Source organism: Acinonyx jubatus, chromosome D1 (assembly GCF_027475565.1).
Source record: "Acinonyx jubatus isolate Ajub_Pintada_27869175 chromosome D1, VMU_Ajub_asm_v1.0, whole genome shotgun sequence".
Classification (NCBI taxonomy): domain Eukaryota; kingdom Metazoa; phylum Chordata; class Mammalia; order Carnivora; family Felidae; genus Acinonyx; species Acinonyx jubatus.
The window spans coordinates 8,594,713-8,619,070 of NC_069390.1; the positions used below are offsets into that span (position 1 = coordinate 8,594,713).

Genomic DNA, 24,358 nt, shown 5'->3' on the forward strand with positions numbered 1-24,358 from the left:
AAGAGTCCAAGGCTTAACCGACTCAGCCACCCAGGTGCCCCTAAAAAGCCATTTTAAAAAGCAAGGGTATAGGGGCACCCGGGTGGCTCAGTCGGTGAAGTCTGCGACTTCGGCTCAGGTCATGATCTCACGGCTTGTGGGTTCAAGCCCGGAGTCGGGCTCTGTGCTGACAGCTCGGAGCCTGGAGCCTGCTTCCGATTCTGTGTTTCCCTCTCTCTCTGCCTCTCCCTCGCTCGCGCTCTCTCTCTCGGAAATAAACATTAAAAGATTCAAAAAAAAAAAAAAAAAAAAGAAAGAAAGAAAGAAAGAAGAAAAAAAGCAAGGGCATGATAGACACAAGAGTGAGCAGAGGATACCTCTGGCGGAGGGCGGCAGGGAGATGGGATAAGGAAGCAACACACAGGACCTAGCCTCTCGGTGCTAGGCGTGTTCCCCTTCTTAAGTAGGCAGGTGTATTCACGGGGAGTGATTTTATTATCACGTTTTCACAATTACGTGCATTCCATACGTTTTGTGTATATTATATATTATATGCAATTAATTACAAAATATATAATTTAAGTCATGCAAATAATTTAAAAACCTTGGCTCCCTCAAGATGTTAACTCCTGAGCGTGCCTCCCCCAGGCCCTCCTAATCTGGCCTCAATGCATTTGTCGCTCCTTAACGTCTGGCTTCTGCAGCGAGGTCGGAAGGCACACCCCCGCCTCCGTGCCTACTGGCCCGCGTGGCCTTCCGCCCCACGGATGACCTCCGCCGCCGCCCTCCCCCGCCTTTCCCGGGCCTCCAAGCGCCCCCGTTCGCGCCCTCTCTGTTCCCTCGGCGGTGCGCGCGGCACCCCGCGCGCCCCCGCCGTTGGCCGCGCGCCCCGCGTTCCGGGATTCGCGCCCCTCCGTCCGCGGCTCCGCCGACCTGGGGCAGAGCCGCCTGGGCCGCGCCGGCGCCGAGCCGCAGCCGCGGGATGGGCCTGAGCCCGGCCGCCCCCGGGAAGAGCAGGCTCCGCCTCTCCCGCTCCCCCGGGCCCCGCCCCAAGCCCGCGTCCGGAGCCGCAAGTACGCGGCCCAGCCGTGACCCCGTCGGCCCGGGCGCCGCCGCTGCAACCGGCCCCCTCCCCATCGAGCCGCCGCGCCCCGGCCTGGAGGCCCTACTGGGAGGTTCTCGGACCCCCGCGCCGAGAAGTCACCAGAGTTGTCTTCCAGGCCCCTTCTCGTAGCTACGTGTTGATGGCGCGAAATGCCGGTTAACCGGAACGAGTGCACGCTCGGGAGGGAGCGTTTGATGTTCATCTCATCAGAGCGAACCCTGCGACTCTGGGGGCGGAAGGGCTAGCGGGGTGGCAGTCCCGGGCAGGCGGAGTTGAGAACGGCTCGAGGGTTCTAGCTCCTCAGAAGCTTCTGCTGCCGGGTTTAGTCCCGGGATTTCTGGGCTCTCCCTCCACCTTCTTCCCCATTCTACCCCGGAGAGTTCCAAAGTCTTTCCTAACCGGAGGAGCCGAGACCTCTCCAGCACCTAGTCCCACAGCCCCCTTCGTTTACCCCCCAAATTGACTGAGGGCTGACCAGGCCAGGCTGGAGCTCGGAGCCACCTTCACAGAGATGTCGGAGGCGCTGCCTCCAACTCTCCCTTCACAGATTTCACGGTCTGTAGGAGGCAGTTGTGATTTAAATAGCATCTTCCCTCCCCTCTCCCCCTTAGAAATAGCCTCTCAAGCGTTGGTCCAGCTCTCTCCCAAGCACCTGCAGCAGGGAACCTCAGAACTGGACAGAAGCGTCCAGGAGGGGTAAGAGTCACCCTACGGAGGGACTGGCTTTTAGGGTGGGGGGAGCCTTTTGAAGAACCGACTTTGACGGCAGCTCTTATAATTCCGGAGGTGGTTTTCAGAGGCACCAGCCTACCATTAACCAGTAACCGGAAGGCTCGTGTGCGCCTGATAATAACCAGATTGTGACCAGGGCTTGGGGCCACTGACAGGACCTGCCTTGCGGCAGCTCTAGTCACAATGTCTTGCCCAGAGCCCTGAGGACAGAATCGCTTTAGAAAAACGCTTACAATGTGGCCAGTTGGTCTCACTAATGAATGATGAGATCTTCTTGCAAATTTCCTTAATTCACTTTAATTGAAAACACGGTTTGCCTCTTTTGAAGATTTTAAGGGTCTAAAAGTTCCCCAAAGAGCTATGTTGAAAAGGAGGGGTTCTGTCCACTCCCATACACTATACTTTGGAGAAGAGGTGAAGCGTAGGGAAAGGTCAAGAAAATGCCATTTTTTTGGTTGGTAATGTACCAGACGTGTACATATGGTCGCTCATTTAACTCTCTTGGGAATTCTGAGAAAAATATTTTCATCTCTGTTTTATAGATAATCAAACTGATGTTCAGACAGATTTATTTACTAGCTTAAGGTTGGACAGCAAATATCAGAGCCAGGATTCAAATCCAGGTCTTTTTTTTTTTTTTTTTTTTTTAAGATTTTATTTTGGGGGGGGGGCACCTGGGTGGTTCAGTTGGTTGAGTGTCCCAACTTTGGCTCAGGTCATGATCTCACTGTTTGTGAGTTCGAGCTCCCTATCAGGCTTTGTGCTGACAGCTCAGAGCCTGCTTCAGATTGTCTCCTTCTCTCTCTGCCCCTCCCCCACTCACACTCTGTCTCCAAAATAAACACTAAAATTTTTTTGTAAAGATTTTATTTTATTTTTATTTAAAAGTTTTTTTTAAGTTTATTTATTTATTTATTTTTTTGACAGAGACAGAGACAGCGTGAGTGGGGGAGGAGCAGAGGGGCGGGGGGAGGGGGGGGCGGAGAGAGAATCCCAAACAGGCTTCCTACTGTCAGCACATAGCTGGATGCAGGGCTTGAACTCACGAGATCATGACCTGAGCTGAAACCGAGAGTTGGATGCTCAACTGACTGAGCCATCCAGGCTCATCAAATATATATATACTTTTTTTTGAAGTAATCTCCAAACCCAATGTAGGGATTGAACTCACAACCCTGAGATTAGGAGTCACGTGCTCCTAAGGCTCTACCGAATGAGCCAGCCATGTGTCTTTTTGACCCCAATATATTTCACCACACTATCCCAAAGCCTATTCCTGCCTTTGGTTTCAGCCCTCTCCTGCAACATTTTGTTTAAGGGACAAAATCTGATTTCTTTCATGACACTTGCAGTTACACTGTTGTGGCCTAATGAGATTTCTCAGAAATATGGAGCAAGTTGTTGGAAGAAACAGCTCAAGAGTTCAAGGGGCTTGCCTCTCACAGCTGGACCAGAAGAGAGAAGGGAGGGAGCAGAGTTCTACTGCATTTCATTAGAAGCCATTATGTACTATTACCAGTTTTTTAAAGCTATGTGCAAGTGTCCCTTTGATAAGTAAGAAAGATTATCAGCAATTTAAAAAAAATCCTGAGAGCTACTCATTGCCATCATTAGCATTGTAAACAATCGTCTGAAAAGCAGTAAATGGCAGTGATTTTGTACGACAGCTAAATGCGCGATCGATGGCAGAAACAAGCCTTGGGGAAAATGTTTCCTAGAATCTGAAAATTGAAAGGTATCTTAAAATCCCACATCTGAAGTGATGCAGAATCTCCAGTATTTGTGAAATAGTGTGATTTGTTAACTACGTGATCCCAACATTCATTTAGGGAGGAGCCCGGAGTTAACTTGGAGACCACACCCAGCCAGAAAAGAGCAGAGTCACATTCAACCCCGAAGCCTGAGAGCGCAAGCAAGTTAGCAAAGCAAGCCGCCAAGGTGGGCATCACAAGAATTTTTAGCGCGTATCTTTAACGTGCCTGTGGCTTCTCTGCAGACTGTGTTTTACTTTATTTAGACTGTGTGGCAGGTTGAACTGCCTAGCGACTTGGGTTGTTGGATATGCCTTCAAAAATTCTTTAAACACAGCTTTGTTGAACTCTTCATTGAACTTTATTGAGGTGTAAATGACATGCAATAAATTGCACATATTTAGAATATATAGAGTTGGATGTGTTGTGACATATGGGTGCACCCATGAGACCATCACCGTAATCAAGATAATGAACATCTCCATAACTTACGAAACTTTGTTTCCCTTTGTAAATCCCCCCCCCTTCTCACCTGCATCCCCAGGAATCACCTGATCTGCTTTATGTCACTGTATATTAATTTGCATTTTCTAGACATTTATGTAAAGGAAATCATATCGTACATGCCCTTTTTGTCCATCTCCTTTCACATGATTTCATGTAATTATTTAAAGTTGTATCCAGGGGCGTCTGGGTGGCTCAGTCAGTTAAGTGTCTGACTTTGGCTCACGTCATGATCTCGTGGCTCGTGAGTTCGAGCCCTGCGTCGGGCTTTGTGCCGACAACTCTTCAGATTCTGTCTCCGTCTCTCTCTGCCCCTTCCCCCGCTCACTCACTGTCTCTCTCTCAAATATAAATAGACATTAAAAACAATTAAGTTGTATCCATATTGTTGGGTGTTATTAATAGTTGATTCCTTTTTACTACTGAGTAGTATTCCATTTTTTTTCATTCACCTCTTGATGGGCATTTGAGCTGTTCCCAGTCTCTGGCTCTTACAAATAAAGCTTCTATGGACATTTGTGCACAAGTCATTGTACAGACATATGCTGTCTTTTCTCTTGGGTGAACATGTAGGAATGAAATGGCTAGATCATACGGTAGATGTATGTTTAACCCACTGTTTTCCAAACTGATTGTGCCATTTTACATTCCCACTAGAAGTGTGTGAACGATCGAGTTCCTCCGTGTCCTCATCAGCATTTGGTATAGTTAGTGTCTAATGTTAGTTATCCTAATAAGTATGTAGGGATCTCATTGTGGTTTTAATTGGTATTTCCCTAATGACTAATGATATTGCACATCTTTTCATGTGTTTATTTGCCATTCACATATATCCTATTTGGTGAAGTGTCCAAATCTTTTGCCCGTTGTTTGCCTTGGGTTTGTGTGTTTGGGAGTTCTTCAGACATTCTGTGTGCAAGCCCTTCATCAGATACGTGCTTTGCAGTATTCTCTCTCGAGCAGGGGAGTGGGGCAGAGGGAGAAAGAGAGAATATCAGGGCCTGATCCCACCACTCCAGGATCACAACCTGAGCTGAAATCAAGAGTTGGACACTTAGCCGACTGAGCTACTCAGCTACCCCTAGATATTTTAAAGTTTTAGTTTTTTTTTTTTTTTACATTTACATTTACATCTTTGATACATATTGAGCTATATGGTGTGAGGTACAGATTGAAGTTTTGTTTTGTTTTGTTTTCCTTATGAATATCCCGTTGTGTTGCCACCATTTGTTGAAAAGACCATTCTTTCTCCATTGAGTTGTCTTTGTACCTGCGTAAAACCCAGTTATCTACGTACTGTAAGTCTCTTCCGGAGCTCTCTGTTTTGTTCTGTTGATCCTACTTGTCTTTTGTGGGGCTAGTACCGTACTATTTTGATTACTATAGCTTTATAATAACTCCTAAAATCAAGTAATGTTAGTCCTCCAACTACAGAGGACTCTACAGAAAGCCTTCCGGGATTTTGATGGGGATCACATCAAATCTTTAAGAGAATTGATGTCTTAACAATATTGAGTCTCCTGTCCCATGAGCAAGATGTGCTGTTTATTTCTGTCATTTCCCTCAGCAATGGTTTATAAATTTCAGCATACAGATCTAGCACCTCTTTTGAAAGATTTTCAGATCTTTGGTCAGTATTTAATATTTTTTGGTACCCCTGAAATAGCTTAAAATTTTTTTTCAGATTTCAATTTTGAAAATTTAAACTGAAAAAAATGTTAATTTCTGACCGTTTGTTGCTAGTAATCGGAAATACTTTTTAAGTTTATTTATTCATTTTGAGACTGCACGTGTGTGAGACAGGGCATGAGCAGGGGAGGGGCAGAGAGAGAGGGAGAGAGAGAATCCCCAGCAGGCTCCATGCTGTCAGCATGGAGCCCAGGATGGGGCTTGATCCTATGAACCATGAGATCATGACCTGAGCGGAAATCAAGAGTCAGACGCTTACCCAACCGAGCCCCCTACAATTGACTTTTGTAGATTTACCTTCAACCTTACTTACTTGCTTTAGTACCCTTTGGGGGATAGATTCCAATAGACCTTTTACATAGGTGATCACATCATCAGCAAATAAAGACGGTTTGGCATTTTCTTTTCTAATCTGGATGCCTTTATTTATTTTTTGTCTCCAATTGCACTAGCTGGGAATTTCAGTACAATGCTTAATAGCAGGGTGGCAGCAGATGTTTGTCTCATTCTTCAACTTAAAGGGAAAACATCCAGTCTTTACCATTTAACATGATGTAAGCTTTAGGTTTTTCATAGAGCCATTTTATCAGATCTTTTTATCCCTTTTTAAATTTGTTGAGAGCTTTTTTTTTTTTTTTTAAATCAGGAATAGACATTGAACTTTAACAAGTGCTTTTTCTGTACCTATTGAGATCACAGTTTTCCGTTTTTAGTTTGAATTACACTGAGTGGTGCTCAAATGTTCTAACAACCCTGAAATACCGGGTTGGGGGGGGGGGAACCCGCACATGGCCATGATGTATCCTTTTTATACATTGCTTGATTCGATTTATAGAATTTGGCTTAGAATTTTTTTTATTTATATTCATAAAGGATATTGATCTGTGATTTTATTTTCTTGTAATTGTCTGGTTCTGTATTAGGGTAATGCTCGCCTTATGGATTGAGTTTGGAAGTATTCTCACTTCACAATATTCTGTGTAGAATTCATATCATTTCTTCCTTTCATGGTTGGTAGAATTTACCAGTGAAGTCATCTGGGCTTAGAGTTTTCTTTGTGGGAAGAATTTTAATTACAAGGCTACAAGAATTTTAACTACAAACCCTTGGTAGATATGGGGTGGTCACATGATCTGTTTCTTCATGAGTGAGCTTTAATGGCTTGTGTCTTCAAAGAATCTCTGCCGTTCTTATAATTTGTCAAATTTATGGGCATAAAGTTGTTTGTAATATTCCCTTACTGCCCATTTACTATCTGCAGAATGTGTAATAATGTCATCTCTCTCATCCCTGGTATTGGTAACTTTTGTCTTCTCTTTATTTTTCTAATCAGTTTGGTTAGAGTTTTATCAATTTTATTGGTTTTCTCGAAGACCTCGCTTATGATTTCGTTGATTTTCTTTTATTGTTTTCTATTTTCTGTATCTCTGCTGCTGCCCCATTTGTTATCATTTCCTTTCTTCTCCTTACTTTGGTGTTATTTCACAATTCTTATTTATTTATTTGTTTATTTTTTTGAGACAGAGAGAGAGAGAGAGAGAGAGAGAGTGTGTGTGTGTGTGTGTGTGTGTGTGTGTGTGTGTGTGTGTGAGAGTAGGGGAGCAGTAGAGGGAGAGAGAGAGAATCTTAAGCCGGTTCCACGCCCAGTGCAGAGCCTGACATGGGGTTCAAACTCTCGACCATGAGGTCATGACCTGGGTTGAAATCAGGAGTCGGTGGCTTAACTAACTGAGCCACCCAGGCACCCCTCACATTTCTTTGTTAATGTCTTAAGGTGGAAGTGGAGGTCATTGATTTCAGACCTTTCTTCCTTTCTATTATAGGCATTTATGACTATAAACTTCCCCATTTAACACACTTCATATGGTTTGAATCCATTTGAAATTTATTGAGACTTGCTTTATGGCCCGAAGTATGGTCCATCTTGGTAAATGTTCTGTTAGCTCTTGAGAAGACTGTGTATTTTGCTCTTATTGGTTGGGGTACGCTATAAATATCAGTTAGGTCAAGTTGGTTCATAGTGTTATTCGGGTCTTATGTTGATATTTTTCTATTAATTACATAGAGGAGTATGAAATTTCTGAACATGATTATGGATCTGTTTCTTTCTCCTTGTAGTTTTATCAGTTCATTCTTGATGAATCATGGGGCCTGTTATTAGACATGTAGACAGTTAGGGTTATTATTTACTCTTGATAAACTGATTCCCTTACTATGAAATTACTTTCTTTATCACTAGTAATATTCTTTGCTTTGAAATCTACTTTGTCTGATAGTATAGCCACTCTAGCTTCCTTTCTTTTTTTTATTTATGTTTATTTTTTATTTATTTTTTATGTTTTTATTTATTTCTGAGAGAGAGAGAGAGAGAGAGAGACTGAGCACGAGTGGGGGAGGAGCAGAGAGAGAGGGAGACACAGAATTCGAAGCAGGCTCCAGGCTCTGAGCTGACAGCAGAGAGCCCGATGCGGGGCTCGAACCCACGAACCATGAGATCATGACCTGAGCCAAAGTCGGACTCCCAACCAACTGAGCCACCCAGGTGCCCCAGTATAACTTCCTTTCAGTTAGTGCTAGCATGGCATAAAATTTTCTTGCTTTTGCTTGTAACCTATTTATGCATTTATATTTCAAATAAGTTTCTTGTACGCAGCATGGAGTTGGGTTTTGCTTTTTAATCCAATCTAACAGTCTCTACCTTTTTTTTTTTTTTTTTTTTTGATGTTTATTTATTTTTGAGAGAGAGAACACGAGCAGGGGAGGGGCAGAGAGAGAGGGGGACAGAGGATCTGAAGCAGGCTCTGCACTGACAGCAAAGAGCCCGATGTGGGGCTAGAACTCACAAACCCTGAGATTATGACCTGAGCCAAAGTCAGACACTTAACTGACTGAGCCACCCAGGTGCCCCAAACTTTACCCCTTTAAAGTGTATAATTATAATGCACGGGTTTTTAGTACATTCAGAGTTGTGCAGCCATTGTCACTAAAAAATCTTGGAACTTTCTCAATATTCTCAAAAACCTCTCTACCCGTTATCAGTCACTTCCCGGTTTCCCTCTGTCCTAGTACCTGGGAACCCTACTTTTTGTCTCTATGGATTGACCTATTCTGGACATTTCATGTTAATGAAATTCAGTATGTGCTTTTTGTGTCTGGCTTCTTTGACTTAAGATAATGTTTATGAGGTTTGTCCATGTTGTAACATGTAGCGGCCCTCCATTCATGTTTATTGGTGAATAATATTCCATTGTTTGTATAGACCACATTTTGTTTAGCCATCCATCAGTTGATGGACATTTAGGTTGTTTCCATCTTTTGGCCATTGTGAATATCGCTGCTACGAACATTCATGTACAAGTGTGGACATAGGTTTTCAATTCTCTTGGATGTAAGTTACCTTTTATTTTAAATTACAGTTTTTTTTTTAACGTTTATTTATTTTTGAAGGAGAGAGAGAGAGAGACAGAGTGCAAGGTGGGGAGGGGCATAGAGAGAGGGTGACACAGACTCAGAAACAGGCTCCAGGCTCTGAGCTGTCAGCACAGAGTCCGATGGGGGGCTCAAACCCACAAACTGCGAGATCATGACCTGAGTCAAGGTCGGATGCTCAACCGACTGAGCCACCCGGGCGCCCCCAGTCAGTTGCCTTTGAAAAGAACGGAAGTTATAAGAAAAAAATGAAGAGATTGGACCCAGTGTTTTTGAAGGTATCTTCTAGAGGTGGTTTTAGTGTGATATGATTCTAGGTGCTGAGAGTTGGCTGCAGAAGTTGACTATCCCAGTTACTGTGGGTTCATTAAGACCCTCTGCATTGTACTCGCTTAAAGGAGGTAAGGCTTTTGACCTCTTTAGTCAAATAATGATCCTGACAGTCAAAGGTTTTTATTTCTCATTATGTGATAGAAGAGGATAGGGCCAATTGATTCTATGAAAGAAGAGGAAAGTGCCAATCGAGTTGGTCTTAGTTATATTGTTCAGGAATGTAGCATTGTCGATGATTAGAACATTATTACCAGGCCAATGGATGATCAAGTCCAGCCACCAATAAGAATTTCCGTTTCTGGGGCGCCTGGGTGGCTCCAGAATGTTTCAAGACCATTTTGTTCAAATGGTACTCTAAGGACTGACTTAGCTTCACAGAGAGCAGAGCAAGTGGGTAGCAGTCATAAATGTTCATGAAGCCCCCATATTGCACAATATATAACAAGGTTGATATTTTTGTAAGTGTTTTCAGTTTAGTACTTTACCAAGTCAGACTCTTTAGCAAGCTTTATGATGCGGGAAGTTGCTGTTGCCCTTCTAGCTGCGGGGAGGACATCACCTTCGACATTTTAGAAGATTGTTTTTATTTTTATTTATGTATTTATTTAATTTTTTATTTTTAAAAAATTTTTTAATTTATTTTTGAGACAGAGAGAGACAGAGCATGAGCAGGGGAGGGGCAGAGAGAGAGAGAGGGAGACACAGAATCAGAAGCAGGCTCCAGGCTCTGAGCTGTCAGCACAGAGCCCGACGCGGGGCTCGAACTCACGAACTGTGAGATCATGACCTGAGCCGAAGTCAGACGCTTAACTGACTAAGCCACCCAGGCGCCCCCCTAACCCCCCGCTTTTTTTTTATTTAGCAGAGATCTGGAAGGATCCTTGCCCTCAAGGCCCTCACAGACTGTGGGGAAACAGGAAGTAGATAAGACTTAACATTACAGTGTGATAAGCAACATTATCATGGGTCCTTGTAGGAGACTGTGTATATCATTGATACATGGTTTCATTCACTTCCCCCGTTTTAGAGAGTCCGGCTCTGGGTTTTATTTCTGAGATGTTGTCGGGGTCAGGGTCAGAGCCTAAAGTGGAATTCCTAATATTTGTGTCTTGAGGATTTTCTTACACCGCTGGCTTTCCACATCCGCTCTAATACCTGGTCAGGGGTTGACCTGAGAGTCCATGCGTTCTAGAAAAGGCCCCAGGGCTTCACCTTTTTACTCCTAGGAGTTCAAATTATTGCTCTTACCTTGTGATTTTGCTCTTGCCAACCTGCCACAGGCTGCAGGCAGGAACAAACCCTCGACCCACTTCCCTACCACATCTGTCAGATTGATAAAACTTTCAGAAACATTATCCCGGGGCCTTACAAAATACCGGTTTTTCTCAGCAGGTGACTAATTCTGGGAGGAGGGTCAGAGCTGGGTTGCCAGTCTCTGCAAAGGGAATAAAAGGCAGGTGGATGGAACGTTTTGAAGTAACATCTGACTCCAAAGAGAGAAAGAGAGCACAGAGACCCTAATCTGGAATTGGAGATTGGAACATCACTTGGGACTGGAGGTTTGTCCTGGAGGCTATAGACGGTTCTATGAGGTCCATGAAATGCTGGGGAGGATAAAGTACAGGGAAAAGGAAGGACAAGACTTTGGAAAAGCCTCCAATGTAGCTAGAACACTGGCTGCGATTAGAGTCACCTGGGGAGCACTTAAAACTCTAGTCCCCAGGCCATACTCCAGATCAGTCTTACTTTTTATTTTTTTAATGTTTATTTATTTTTGAGAGAGAGAGAGAGTGTGTGTGTACGTGGGGAAGGAGCAGACAGAGAGGGAGACACAGAATCCGAAGCAGGCTCCAGGCTCTGAGCTGTCAGCAGAGAGCCCGATGCGGGGCTTTGAACCCTCGAACCATGAGATCATGACCTGAGCTGAAGCCGGAGGCTTAACGGACTGAGCCACCCAGGTGCCCCAGAGTCTTATTTTTTAAAAGTTCCCCAGGTCATTTTCATGTGCAACCAAGGTGGAGACCCAAAGCTCAATAAAATCAATTTAGTGATTTCTTAGAGAAAATCTAGCAAGGGGGTGGTAATTCTTGTTGACTATTGAGTCTGTTGTGAATCACATTCAAGTTTTTACCTTACTACCCCTATCCAGTGGTAATACTGCAGGTGAAGAGTGTTAAGGAACAAAAGAAAACTCCTGAAAATTCTAAAATCCCCTCCTCTTCCCCAAAGAAAAGAACCACTGACTAACATCTCTTGTGAATATAGATGTCAAAATCCTCAACAGAATACCAGCAGACTGAATTTGTCAACACAGAAAGAGGATATACACCGTAACTGAGATTTATCCCAGGTGTGCAAGTTGGGTATAACACCCTCAAATAAATTAATGTCATACACCATATTAATGAAGGACAGAAATAATGTGATCTTATCCTTGTACCCAGTAAAGGCAGTTAGCAAAATCGAGGTGAATGACGGGCTGATGGACCCAGGGTTGCCTGGGGCTGGGGTTAGGAGATGGGAAGGTCGACACAGGCACGAGAAATCTCTTCGGATGTTTAGGACAATCCACGTTCTCACTTGGATGGTGGTGATGGTTAAGCAAACTTTGTGAATTTGTAACTTGGAAAAGAAACAGGTGAACCCCCTCCCACCCCCCTTTTACTTCCAGGAGGTTTGGCCCAGGCAAATGGCTGTCCTTCGCCAGGGAAATGGAGCTGGGAACGGGGAGGTGAGCTATAGCCTTGAGGAAGTTAGGCTATGTGGGCAAATTGTTGTAAAGTTGGCGTAAGTGACAAGCCACTGTAAAGTTGACGGCTCTGTGGGGTGGTTTGATTGTCTAAACTGGCTCTGACCTTCCTTTCTGGGGGAGGAATCAGGGAACAGACCTTCTTCCCAGGACGAACAGGGATAGTTTGGGAGGGACGCACATTACAGAAGGAGGGATATGGGATAGGAAGGATATGAGAGTTTCTTTCTTTTTCTTTCTTTCTGTTTCTTTTCTTTCTTTCTTCCTTCCTCCCTTCCTTCCTTTCTTTTTCTTTCTTTCTTTCTTTCTTTCTTTCTTTCTTTCTTTCTTTCTTTTCTTTCTTTCTTTCTCTTTTTCTGTATCCAGTCAAGAGATGGAAACACACAGTAGGTTAAACAGGGGGAGATTTACTATAAAGAATTATTAAACTACGTAAGAGTAACTACAGGATATGAAGAAACTTGGGGCGCCTGGGTGGCTCAGTCGGTTAAGCATCTGACTTCGGCCCAGGTCACGATCTCATGGTTGGTGAGTCAGAGCCCTCCATCAGGCTCTCTGCTATCAGCATGGAGCCTGCTTTGGATCCTGTGTCCCCACCCCCCCCCGCCCCTCCCCTACTCGCTCGCTCTCTTTCTTTCTTTCTCTCTCAAAAAAAAGATATGAAGAAACTCAGTATGGTCTCCCAGGGCTGAGGGAGAAAACTCAAGGAAGGACAGGCTTGGAAGGGATTGAGACTCGGTTAGAGAGGTGAGCAGAGAAGTTTGGTTTGGCCAGGCTGGGACGGCACCGTGACTGCTGGGCAAATGCAACCCTTTGGAGTGTGTGTGGGGAGCTGGCATGCAGAGGAGGGGAGGACCCTTTGGACCACAGGTGGTCCACGTGGTGACCTGTAGAGGAAATCGGGACATCAGCAGGTGCAGGAAGTGTCTGCGCACTGATGTCTCCATCAAAAGGGCCCCAGAAGGGTTATTGCCAGGCCAAGGCTGCAAGGTGATGGGGTCGGAGGGATCCGGCTCAGGCAGAGCTCCACTAGAAGTCCTCACACCCACACTACTGACCATCACCCTCCTCACCACCCCCCCACCCCCGCCCCTGCAGGAGAACCCCTTCCACAGTGCTCATTTTCAGGGAGAAAAGCTGAAAAGAGTTCCAGCACGTATCGCAGAACTCATCTGGAAGGTGCATTTGGAACCAAGGGGCAATACATTGATAGCTGGCACAGTTAGCCTCTGTGGCTTTCATAACGAGGGTGACAGCAGGAGGGGGGGTGGGTCCTTTGGTCCCGTGTGTGGAGAGAGCTTCTTGCCGCCGGGATTTCTGTAAAGCGATGGAATCCGGTGGCTTTAGGCTGAACGGTAGCTGCTCTCCAAACCGGGTCCTTGGGCACGTGCAGTTTCTTTCTTCGATCTTATTTCTTCCGTCACAGAGCAAACCAAGACCCAGACCTGGAGACCTGATTGAGATTTTTCGCATCGGCTATGAGCACTGGGCCATCTACGTGGAAGACGACTGTGTGGTCCATCTGGCTCCCCCGAGTAAGAGTGGATACTCTATTGAAATGTTGATATTGATATTAAAGTTAGCGGAGTGAAGAGAAATACAGTTAGTTATCATGTTCCTCAGCTGCTGCCTTTCATTAGCCGTAGAATTCTCGAAGCATTACGGGGCCTTAATTGAACTGGGTGATGGAGCCTGATCTCTTGTCTACCAAAATCCACTGAGTGTCCAGCCCTAAGGGAGATGGAAAGTCAGAAAGTGTCCCCCTGTTCCCTGAACCTCAGTCCCCCTTCCTCATATTTCTGAGGGTTCCCCGGGAGGAGTGCAGATGCTTACAGGTTCTGATCGTCCCCAAATGCTGCTTCCGGCTCCCTGATCGCTTGGGCCCCTCTGCCCGCCCTTGTCTCCCTGCGCTTTCCACCTGTCCGGGGCTTCTGGGCCTCATTGTGGACCCAGCTGTTCTTTCATTTGTCAACATTGCCTCCTACAAAGGCTGAGATGAAACTGGCGGCTGATTAAAACTTGAGTGGAGACCTGATGGGAGGAAGCGGGGAAACTGACAGAATAGAACAGAACAGGAAACTGACTCAGTTAACTGGTCGCCTGGGGCGAGGGGCCCTGGAGGAGCTGGAGAATATGCATATTCTTTGATGCCTTTGGAATTTTGCATCCTGTGCAAGGACTGCCCGTTCAGGATGGAATTACAGAAGGGCACTGGGACGGCTCACGGCTCTCACTGCCTGGGGCTCCGCCCTCCTCCTTGGGCCGAGCCTCTCACCTGCTGGGACCTTCCAGCAGGGCAGAGCCCCTCTCCCATGCCCCGCCTACACCCGGACAAGGTGAAAACTGCTCCCCTTTACAGTTTCCTCTACCTCTCCTTCCCAGACTGAGTCCGGGAGCCTCCAGTCTTGTATAACCAGAGAGGTCGCTAACAGTCACGTCCCCACCCTCCCCGTCAGATCTTCCTCTGAAAATGAATTCTGCTCCTCAGAGCTGAATTCCCTGCTGCCAGCTCTTGTAAAATCAACAGAGAGTCTTCTAATACGGAAGAACAGAACAAGGGACACTTCTTGTTCTCAGACAGCTTTCAGAGGAAGAGGGTACCCACCTTGGCGTATCCATATGGGCTCGGCAGAAACACAGTCTTGGTTTTAGATTGCGACCGTCCTGGTTCTGGGCAGGTGCTTGACCCTCTCTGAGCATCTGTGTCCTCTAAGGACTGAATATGATAACATAACCCCTTTCAAATGTTTCTCTTTTCGAATCCGTGGAATGCTGTTTCCAAATCCCAGTGTTTGAGTGGAGAGAAAGGCATCGTGGTTCTGGCTGGAAGCTGAGTGGGGTAGCAGCGAGAGGCCTGTCTGCTTGGGCTCCCCTGTGCCCAGCGGTGGCTGCAGAGGGAGGCAGGTCACGGAGCCCCACACCCGGGAGCTGACACTTACCTGTAAGGGTGCTTAGCGCACGTTTGCAAAGATGCTGAAGTCTAGTTAGGAAAGCCAGACTCAAAACTCTTAGGACTCTGTCAGGTCAGTGCAACACAGGATGGAGTCCGGGGCTGTGACCTAAGGTTCTTCTGGAGTTTTATAAGAGAGAGAGATTGCTGCGGGGGTTGACCGTGGGGAGTGCGGTGCAGGGTAAAAGTCTTCATGGGCAAGTTGGTCCCGGGCAACTCCTTTCATCTGACTCCCATCCTCTTCCGTGCCTTTTGATTTTTGTTTAAGCGTATTTCTTTATTTTGAGAGACAGAACATGAGCGAGGGAGGGGCAGAAAGAGAGAGAGAGAGAGAGAGAGAGAGAGAGAGAGAGAGAATCCCAAGCAGGCTCTGCACGGATCAGTACAGAGCCCCAGGCGGGGCTCGAACTCACGAACTGTAAGATCCAAGAGTCGGATGCTTAACCGACTGAGCCACCCAGGCGCCCCCTGCCATGCTTTTTATAGATGGTGAAGCCGAGGCCTCGGAGGGAAGCAGCTTGACCAACATCCTGGCCGGAGCCAGTGCTCTGCACACCCCCGCCCCCGCCCCCCGCCCAGCTGTCCCTTGCAGGTTTCCAGCTTATGTTCATCTGGGTCTCTAGGTGAGGAATTTGAGGCCGGCAGTATCAGTTCCATCTTCAGCAACCGGGCCGTGGTGAAATACAGTCGCCTGGAGGACGTGCTGCACGGCTGCTCTTGGAAGATCAACAACAAGCTGGATGGGACGTACCTGCCCCTGCCCGTGGACAAGATCGTCCGGCGCACGAAGAAGATGATCAACAAGATGGTGCAGTACAGCCTGATTGATGGGAACTGTGAGCACTTCGTCAACAACCTCAGATACGGTGTGCCCAGGAGCCAGCAGGTAGGGTGCCTTTGGCTCCGCCGGTGGCTCCTTGCCCGGCTCTCCTGGGGCCTTGTCGTCCCAGTCACTGGTCGGAACGGTGCGCGTGGTTTCGTATTCTTTGTTGCACTACTGGGTTTCTGCTTCTTTTTTTTTTTTTTTTTCAATTTTTTTTCAACGTTTATTTATTTTTGGGACAGAGAGAGACAGAGCATGAACGGGGGAGGGGCAGAGAGAGAGGGAGACACAGAATTGGAAACAGGCTCCAGGCTCTGAGCCATCAGCCCAGAGCCTGACGCGGGGCTCGAACTCCCGGACCGCGAGATCGTGACCTGGCTGAAGTCGGACGCTTAACCGACTGCGCCACCCAGGCGCCCCATGGGCTTCTGCTTCTACGGGGCTTTACGGTTCAGGAGGTATTTTCACTGCTAGGAACCCACGGAGGACTGTAGAGCAAGGGCCCTGGACCGAGTCCCAGCTTGGCCGTGTGTCTCCTTGGTCAAACCATTTTTATTTCTGAGACCGTTTGTTCTTTTACAGGATGGGGATGAACCGAGGTCCATACTTTATTGTTAAAGCTGCAAACTAGCGGCGACATGTGGCCCGCAGACGTGTTTTGCCTGGATGAGTAGTTTCTTTTTTTTAATTTGAATGACTTGCCAGCATTTTTTTTTTAATGTTTATTTATTTTTGAGAGAGAGAGAGAGAGAGAGAGAGAGTGTGTGTGTGTGTGTGAGCAGGGGAGGGGCAGAGAGAGAGAAGCAGGCTCCAGGCTCCGTGCTGTCAGCACAGAACCTGATGCGGGGCTCGAACTCACAAACTGTGAGATCATGACCTGAGTCGAAGTCGGACGCGTAACTGACTGAGCCCCTCAGGTTCCCCAAACAGCATTTAACCACGTAGAGATTTTATATAAAAGGATCTGGATTCACAGCCTCCCTAGAACAACTAATTGATCAGGCCGTCAGGCGCGTATCCCTGCTTGCCGACACGCTGTGGGGCCAAGCGTGTCTGCCTCTTTCGACGGGGTGTGTGTGGCGGGGGTCAGGTATGCCACCTTCCAGTTTCACCCGCTTAACCTGCCTGGCCAGCCGGGGCTGTGTCTGGGTTTATGACTTCCCACCACACAGAGCGGAAGTAAATCCAACCAGGCACAGCCCACGTGTTCAAGAGCTTTGAAAACCTAAATATCTGTGACAACTTGAGCGGCCCTTGTTTATATCCAGTCCTTACTAAAACCCCCTGAGATGAGTGGAGGACATATTTGTCATCCCCTTTTTCATAGATTAAGAAGTCAGGACTTAAAAACTAAATAAGAAAAAATAAAGATTAATTGTGAGAAGAAAAAAAAATACCAAGAATTAAAGGTAGGACGTAATTTTTCTGCTTTTTTTCCTATGTCTTTTTATGTTCTCTCTGGCTGCGGGGCTCAAATCCCAGTCTGTCTACTGTTGCTGAGTGTCAGCGGGTCACCCAGCCCCCGCCCCTGCCCCCTCTACTTTGTGCACCTTCCCCCTTTGTACTCTGTCCACTCGTGGCCCGTACACCGTTCTTGGGAGGCCTCACTCCAGGGCCGAGGGCTTGGGGATTCCGGTGTGAAGGATCGCCTGTCCCCTGAGCGTTTGTACATGAAAAGAAGACCCCCAAGGATCAGATGGATTATAGGCGGCCTTCTATGGAGTGTGGGCCAAGCTTAGACACTAATTCACTTCGTGACTTTGTCCCAGTGAGTTTTGTCCAAGTGAGTCCCCCTCCGTGGCTCTCAGATTCCCTGTATGTGGAATGAGGGCCCCTGTGGCTGTGCCGCTCTGAGATCCTTTGCCTCTGAGCCCTACACTGGAGGCAGACCCTGAGCCGAATGGACTCCGAGGGAAGAAGGGGGCCAGGAGCCGTGGATGCCCGTGGGGGAAAGGGAGAGCATCTGCCTCGGCTGTCCATCCCGGGCCATCCTGACTTCTCTCGAATCTTTGGAAATATAGGCCAGCCAGGTCGCTTCCTCCTCTAGAAAAAGACTCCAGGCAGGCCGGTTCCTGAAGGGGAGGAGTGAGGTGTAGGGGTAGGGCGGGGCACAAGCCTCTGAGTGTGAACCCCTCTGCTCTGCAGGTGGAACACGCCCTGATGGAAGGAGCGAAAGCTGCTGGTGTGGTTATTTCAGCTGTGGTGGACAGCATACGGCCCAAGCCTGGCCCCGCCTGAAGGTGCTGGAAATTCCAGGCAGAGGAAGAACGGCTGCCACCAGCAAGGACAATCACAGCCCCTTTCCTCCCCTTGCCTTCTCTCGCCATAGCTCCTCCCGAGAAAATCGGGAGCTTCTGGAGGAATCTCGGGTGTATCCAATTACCCCCCCCAGAAATACATCCAATATATGTGATCATAGATCCATGGACTCTCAGGGTGAGAAGAACCGAATATTTATTATGCCTCCCCTAGGTGCCAGGCACCGTGCTAGGCATCATTTCATATACTCGTTTCATTTTATTCTCTGTGGGAAGGGTCTTGCTTGCTTCCGAGGCCGACTCTGGTCTGTGATGCCTGAATACCATCTGACACATCCCGGAAACCTCCGCTCGAACATTCCCAGAAACGAAGAGCTCTTCAGAAGTTCTTTTTCTTGAGCTAAATGCCTCCGGAGTTTGCATTCATGCGAATGCTGCTCTTTCCGACCCACAGAGCTGTGCAGGGGAGGAGGATTTTAAGGGAGCTCGTGACTTGCGATTCAGGGTCCTCGGTGCCTTAATCCGAGAAAATCTTTCTTGGATTAAAAAAAAATCATACATCAGCCTTGTTCTTCATTGTTTAACCACCCCCCCCTTAATTTTCTTCTTTTTAAAGTTTTTATTTTTATTTTTGAGAGAGATTGCGCGTGAAAGCGGGGTAGGAGCAGAGAGAGGGGGAGAGAGGCAGAGAACCTGATGCGGGGCTTGAACTTATAAACCTTGAGATCATGACCTGGGCTGAAGGCAGACGCTTAACCGACAGAAACACCCAGGCACCCCCCACCCCCCACACTTTCAAGTATAATCAACATCACCATTTACTTTGCTTTTTTTTCTATCTTACAATTACCAGGAAATATGAAATTGTTATTTTCACCGATTTCAGATGAATATTTCAAATGATTTACACAGTGGACTTCTGTGTGAACGAGGGAGGGGAAGGAGTGATTTTTGTGTGTTGACCGTTGTTGGTGTGATAGATCTAAAATTATGACCAGGGGGACGCCTGGGTGGCTCAGTCGGTTGGGCGTCTGACTTCGGCTCGGGTCATGATCTCGCGGTTTGTGAGTTCGAGCCCCACGTCGGGCCCTGTGCTGACAGCTCGGAGCCTGGAGGCTGCTTCAAGTTCTGTGTCTTCCTCTCTCTCTCTCTCTGCCCCTCACCCACTTGTGCTCTGTCTCTGTCTCAAAAATAAATAAATATAAAAAATAAATAAGTAAATAAATAAAATAAAATAAAATAATGACCAGGGATGGTTGGTGCCCTTTGAGAGCTGAAGCCATCCAGGAGAGCTAGAAAAGGGCTCCTGGAAAGGCTGGGAGAGCAGGACGGAACCCCCAAAGCATTTCACATAAGATCTGTCAGATCTCCCATGAACCTTTCTCCTGTTTGGAGAAAGTAGACCCTCAGTGAAACTCTTCCATTTTTCCCCCCTTCCATTCTTTTCTTGGCGATCCAAACTTGACCGTATCCTCCTGTTTCTTAGATGCTGGAGTCTGGGTGTGTGTCTCTGTCTTCCACCTGCCCTGCCCGATGACCTCCCTCTTTGCTTTGCGTGGCATTTCCAGGTGTCGGTAGAGCGAGCCTGTGCCCTCATTTCTGTGAATCGAGGATGAGCATAAAGCCATTACCTCTTATCGCTCCCATCATCTCCCCCCATACCCCCTCTCCAAAATCTGCTGAGCCCCCGATACCTCTCCCTTCAGTCTCCATACTCATTATGGTCTGGGTTGACACGTTGAAGCAGAACGCAGCCGCCAGGAATTTATATTTTCTGGAGTATATTCCTTTTAGTCTTAAATGAATTCAGTCGTGTGTTAGTGACCCTTTTGATTCTGAGGATGAGACTTTGAACTCCCCTCCCCTTTTAATCCTTACTCGAATAAACGGGATGTCGTTTGATCATCAAACAAACAACTCCCCCACACCAGGGAGTGTTTTGGTGACTCCTAAACTAAGGGCTTATCCATCGCTTATGCTGGGGACAGAAAGATGCTTCCCTGGTTTCTTTTCTGGTTTGCACCCGGTGGGGCAGAGGGCCTCTGCCTGAACCCGTGAGCAGTGGTGGGGGGAACGGCAGAGAGAAGTTGAGTTGGTTGGAAGAGACCACCTGCCGGCTGGCCAGCCTCTGCTTCCCAGCTGCCTGCAAAGCCGTGGGGTCTGGAATGCCCACCCCACACCTTGCAGACGTGGGGGCAGAGTTTCTTGAAGCGCCGTTTAAAACCCCGGGGCAGTGTCTGCGGTTCGCGGGTAAAAACTGAAATCTCTGCTTTGAACCCTGGGTGAGGGTTTTTACTCTCTCAGGTATAAGGCCCATTTCCCCCCCCCCCCCCCCCCCGGTTCTGGGAAATCCGAAGGGAAAGCAGTGGAAACGGAAGTGTTTCTGAGATGTCAGACCCGGATCTCTCGTTTGGGTGCTTATTTTTTAGTGTGTATTCCTTTTCACTTTTGGGGGCTGGGCCGGGGGGTGGGGGTTGCGGTCAGTGGTGGTCTTGGTTCACTGGGCGTGTCACAGGGAAAGTCGGAGAACTTGAACGCGCTGCGTTCCCTCATGGCGGGGAGGGGGGCCCTGTGGCAGTGACACATGAGCCGACAGGTGCTTCACGCGGTCCAGGTGCGTGGCTTACTGCTTGAGAGGCTGAATTCAGGAAAAAAAAATTCAGAAGTAAGTTCTGCCGAGGTTAAGTGGAGAGGGATTGGTAAAGGGCTCTGGCTTCGCTGACTGGGAGCGGGACGTAGGGAGTAGAAAACGTCAGTCCAGTCGGGGATGCCAGCTGCATAAAAGAGAATGCAGCCCTCCACTGGGGCAGCAGGCCGGAGGCTAAGGGGGGAAATGGACAGAGGGGCGTCCTGGGACGCCAGGGGTAGCGATAAGCTGCTCCCCAGGTCCTGGTTTGAAGTTTTTTTGTCTACTGTGCATAATCACCTTTTGTTATTCTCAAGCCTTGTCTTGGGAAGGGGAGTGGAGAGCCAGTGCACAAGCCGCGGTCCCCAGGAGAGCTGCGAGGGAAGAGGCTCGGGGAGCACTGGGAGGAGTCGTCAGAAGCGAGCAGCCCAGGGAGTCTCCCTGTCCATGTCCTCTGCAAAACCCTGGGAGAGAACTGGATGTCCTGTAGTCATGCAGGGGCGGGGCTTGGTCAAAAAAGTGGCGTTTTGGGGGGGGGGGGTGCCTGGGTGGCTCAGTCCATTGAGCATCTGACTCTTGATTTTAGCTCAGGTCACGATCCTAGGATCGTGAGATCGAGCCCCGCATTGGGCTCCGTGCCGGGTATAGAGCCTGCTTGATTCTCTCTCTCTCTGTCAAAAAAAGTAACGTATCTTTTTAAAATTTATTTTTAAATTTTTAATGTTTCTTTATTTTTGAGACAGAGACAGAGAGTCAGAGTGCAAACAGGGAGGGGCAGAGGGAGAGAGGGAGACACAGAATCCGAAGCAGGCTCCAGGCTCCGAGCTGTCAGCCCAGAGTCTGGCGCGGGGTTTGAACCCACCAACCGTGAGATCGTGACCTGAGCCGAAGTCGGATGCTCAACTGACTGAGCCACCCAGGCGCCCCTAAAAAAAGTAAGATTTTAAAGGGAAGGATGGCGTCTGAATCTGTAGGACTTGGATGCTTATAATCACACTGCGTCCAGCACAACATAAGGGCAGTGGGAATTGAACACTGCATTCTGATGATGATAAAGCATTTTGACCCCTACACTGTTCCTACCGAAACTTCTTTTGTCACGTTAGCAGACCAATACATGGTTATACAAACTCTGAGAAGGCTATTTGGGCCGCCTAAGGCTCTGTTCTCTCAAAGTTTCCGTTCCCAGGGCTATTGAAGCCAATTGTTGGCCAAGCAGACTCTCTGAAGAGAAGGCAACTATTTACGAACCCTGTGCTGCTTCCTGGCACAGAAGGAGTGGTTTGGGCTTTTTTTTTTTTTTTTGCTTGATTAGTGTTTTTGTTTTTTTTAAGAAATATTTTGGTAACCCAAATTGTTCAGTTTGCCAGGTTAAAACCAAAAGATCAGTTTTGATATTTGTTTTCAGACAGATTGCTTAAAGTTCAGCTCCAGAGGTAAAGCGTAGTGGAGTTTATAGCAGTGTGGGTGATGCTTTGTCAAGGAATCATTTGGGGTACTTCTGCCCCAGAAGAAGGGCTTTTGAAAAACTCAGCTGAGCCCACAGCTCCCGCCGGGTCTTTTCCTCTTGACGAAAGGTGGCTTCCTTCACCTTTGCCTGAACCCACGAGCAGTGACCAGGGTGGCAGTGAGAAGTTCTGAGTCAGAAAGACGAGGCCACTGTGGCCTCAGCTGATTTTCCAGAAGAGTGGCTTTCAGGTGATGTTAGCAGCAGAGCCCTCTCCTCCCGGGGCGTCAGTGTCTGGGCCAGCTCGGGGGCACCCACGACTTGCTGGTCTCTGCCATGTCGATCCCGCAAGGCTGATTCGTGCCAAAGAAATTCTGATGCTCTGTGGCTCCCCGGACTGCGTTTTCCCCCATCTCCCGGGAAGAGAACGCAACTTGTTGCTTCCGCTCTGTGAGTAGATACCGTGTGCGGGCGAATACACCTCTCAGCATCTGGAGGCTGCAGAACACCTTGCATCCCAAACGTGGCACAGATCGGCTGCAAAAGCTTATCCTACCCACTAGTATCTACTGCTACTCACCTCCTACATGCCCCCCCCCCCTTAGGGTCACATGCAGACTCTGCCTCTGCCTGTGAGCCCCGTGGTGGCTGACGCTGTCTTTGGTCCCTGCCCACCTTGTCATGGTTATGCCTCTCTTTGGCCCTGAAGTACTCTCTTCCCCTAGTTACCTCTGGGTTCATCATAAAGCAGCTCTTGGTCTCAATTTCCTTATTTCGCCAAGTGGGGACATTGATGCTATAAACATTTACCCACGTAAGGCACTGGGTAAAGCAGGTTGAGTGGGGCAGCTGCCTAAGGGGCCACAGAGCCTGCAACGAAGGTGATATGGAACATGGTGGGGGGGGGGGGGATGAAGGTCCTAACCCGTTTAAAACAGTGCCTAGAACAGTGTGAGCACTCCGTGAATGTCACTATTATTTTTCATTTTTTATAATGTGTATTTATTTTTGAGAGAGAGAGACAGCGTGAGCTGTGGAGGGGCAGAGAGAGAGAGGGAGACGCAGAATCCGAAGCAGGCTCCAGGCTCTGAGCTGTCAGCACAGAGCCCGATGTGGGGCTTGAACTCATGGACTGTGAGATCATGACCTGAGCCAAAGTCAGGCGCTTAACTGAGCCACCCAGGTGCCCCAAAATCTAAATACCTTTAAATTATTTTAAATGTTTATTTATTTTTGAGAGAGAGAGACAGCGTGAGCTGTGGAGGGGCAGAGAGAGAGAGGGAGACGCAGAATCCGAAGCGGGCTCCAGGCTCTGAGCTGTCAGCACGGAGCCTGACCTGGGGCTCGAACTCATGAACGCAAGATCAGGACCCGAGCCGAAGTCAGACCCCTAACCGACTGAGCCACCCAGGCGCCCCGACGACGGCTTTAAAATAACATGACAGGCCGGTTCTCCAGAACCGTATGATTATTGTGGATCAGGAGGTGAAGGAGTCGGGCAGACAAAAGAGCACATGACTGCAGGACACCTCACCATCTTGGATCCTTGCTCGTTTTCCGGTAGGTCCCAGAACATGCTCTACTGTTGCAGATCAGGCTCCCTGGGATGCAGACTCTGAGACAGAGGTTTTCGGGCAGGAAGTTCCCTGGGGGAGGATGAGGAAGCAGAACTTGGCAGAGAGAATTGAGCCGCGATGCTGTCACGGCAAAGGCCTGAGCCAGCCTCCGGGGAGCTGGGGAGCTGCAATAGCCCTTATGGGGTTGTCCCGCAGTGAGGACGGAAGGCCAGTCCTTGACTAGAGGGCCTCTGTGTTTATTGGCTGGTGGCTGCAGGCTGCCAAGGACAAGGGGTGGCCCTCCCAGAGAGGGTCTCAGTTGGGAGCTGTCAGCCGTCAACACTCCTAGCAGGTGGAAAATGCATCCTTCAGTCCTGAAGACAGTGGGGAGCGGGCAGCACATCACGCGTGTAGGCAATCCACAGCA

At 48.0% G+C, this 24,358-nt stretch overlaps 1 protein-coding gene across 2 annotated transcripts; it reads left to right on the top strand.

Annotated features, from left to right (window-relative positions):
• The first annotated feature begins 903 nt into the window (after positions 1–903).
• PLAAT5 (phospholipase A and acyltransferase 5) lies at positions 904–18,472 on the top strand. Of its 2 annotated transcripts, none has more exons than XM_027045321.2 (6): positions 904–1,052; positions 1,696–1,780; positions 3,646–3,754; positions 13,698–13,806; positions 15,845–16,107; positions 18,190–18,472. In XM_027045321.2, exons 1-6 carry the CDS (start codon positions 962–964, stop codon positions 18,280–18,282), a joined length of 750 nt encoding a protein of 249 aa, XP_026901122.1. In that variant the 5' UTR covers positions 904–961; the 3' UTR covers positions 18,283–18,472. The 2 variants fall into 2 exon arrangements, with proteins under 2 accessions (XP_026901122.1, XP_053058997.1); XM_053203022.1 differs by having other exon boundaries at positions 947–1,154.
• Positions 18,473–24,358: the final 5,886 nt, after the last annotated feature.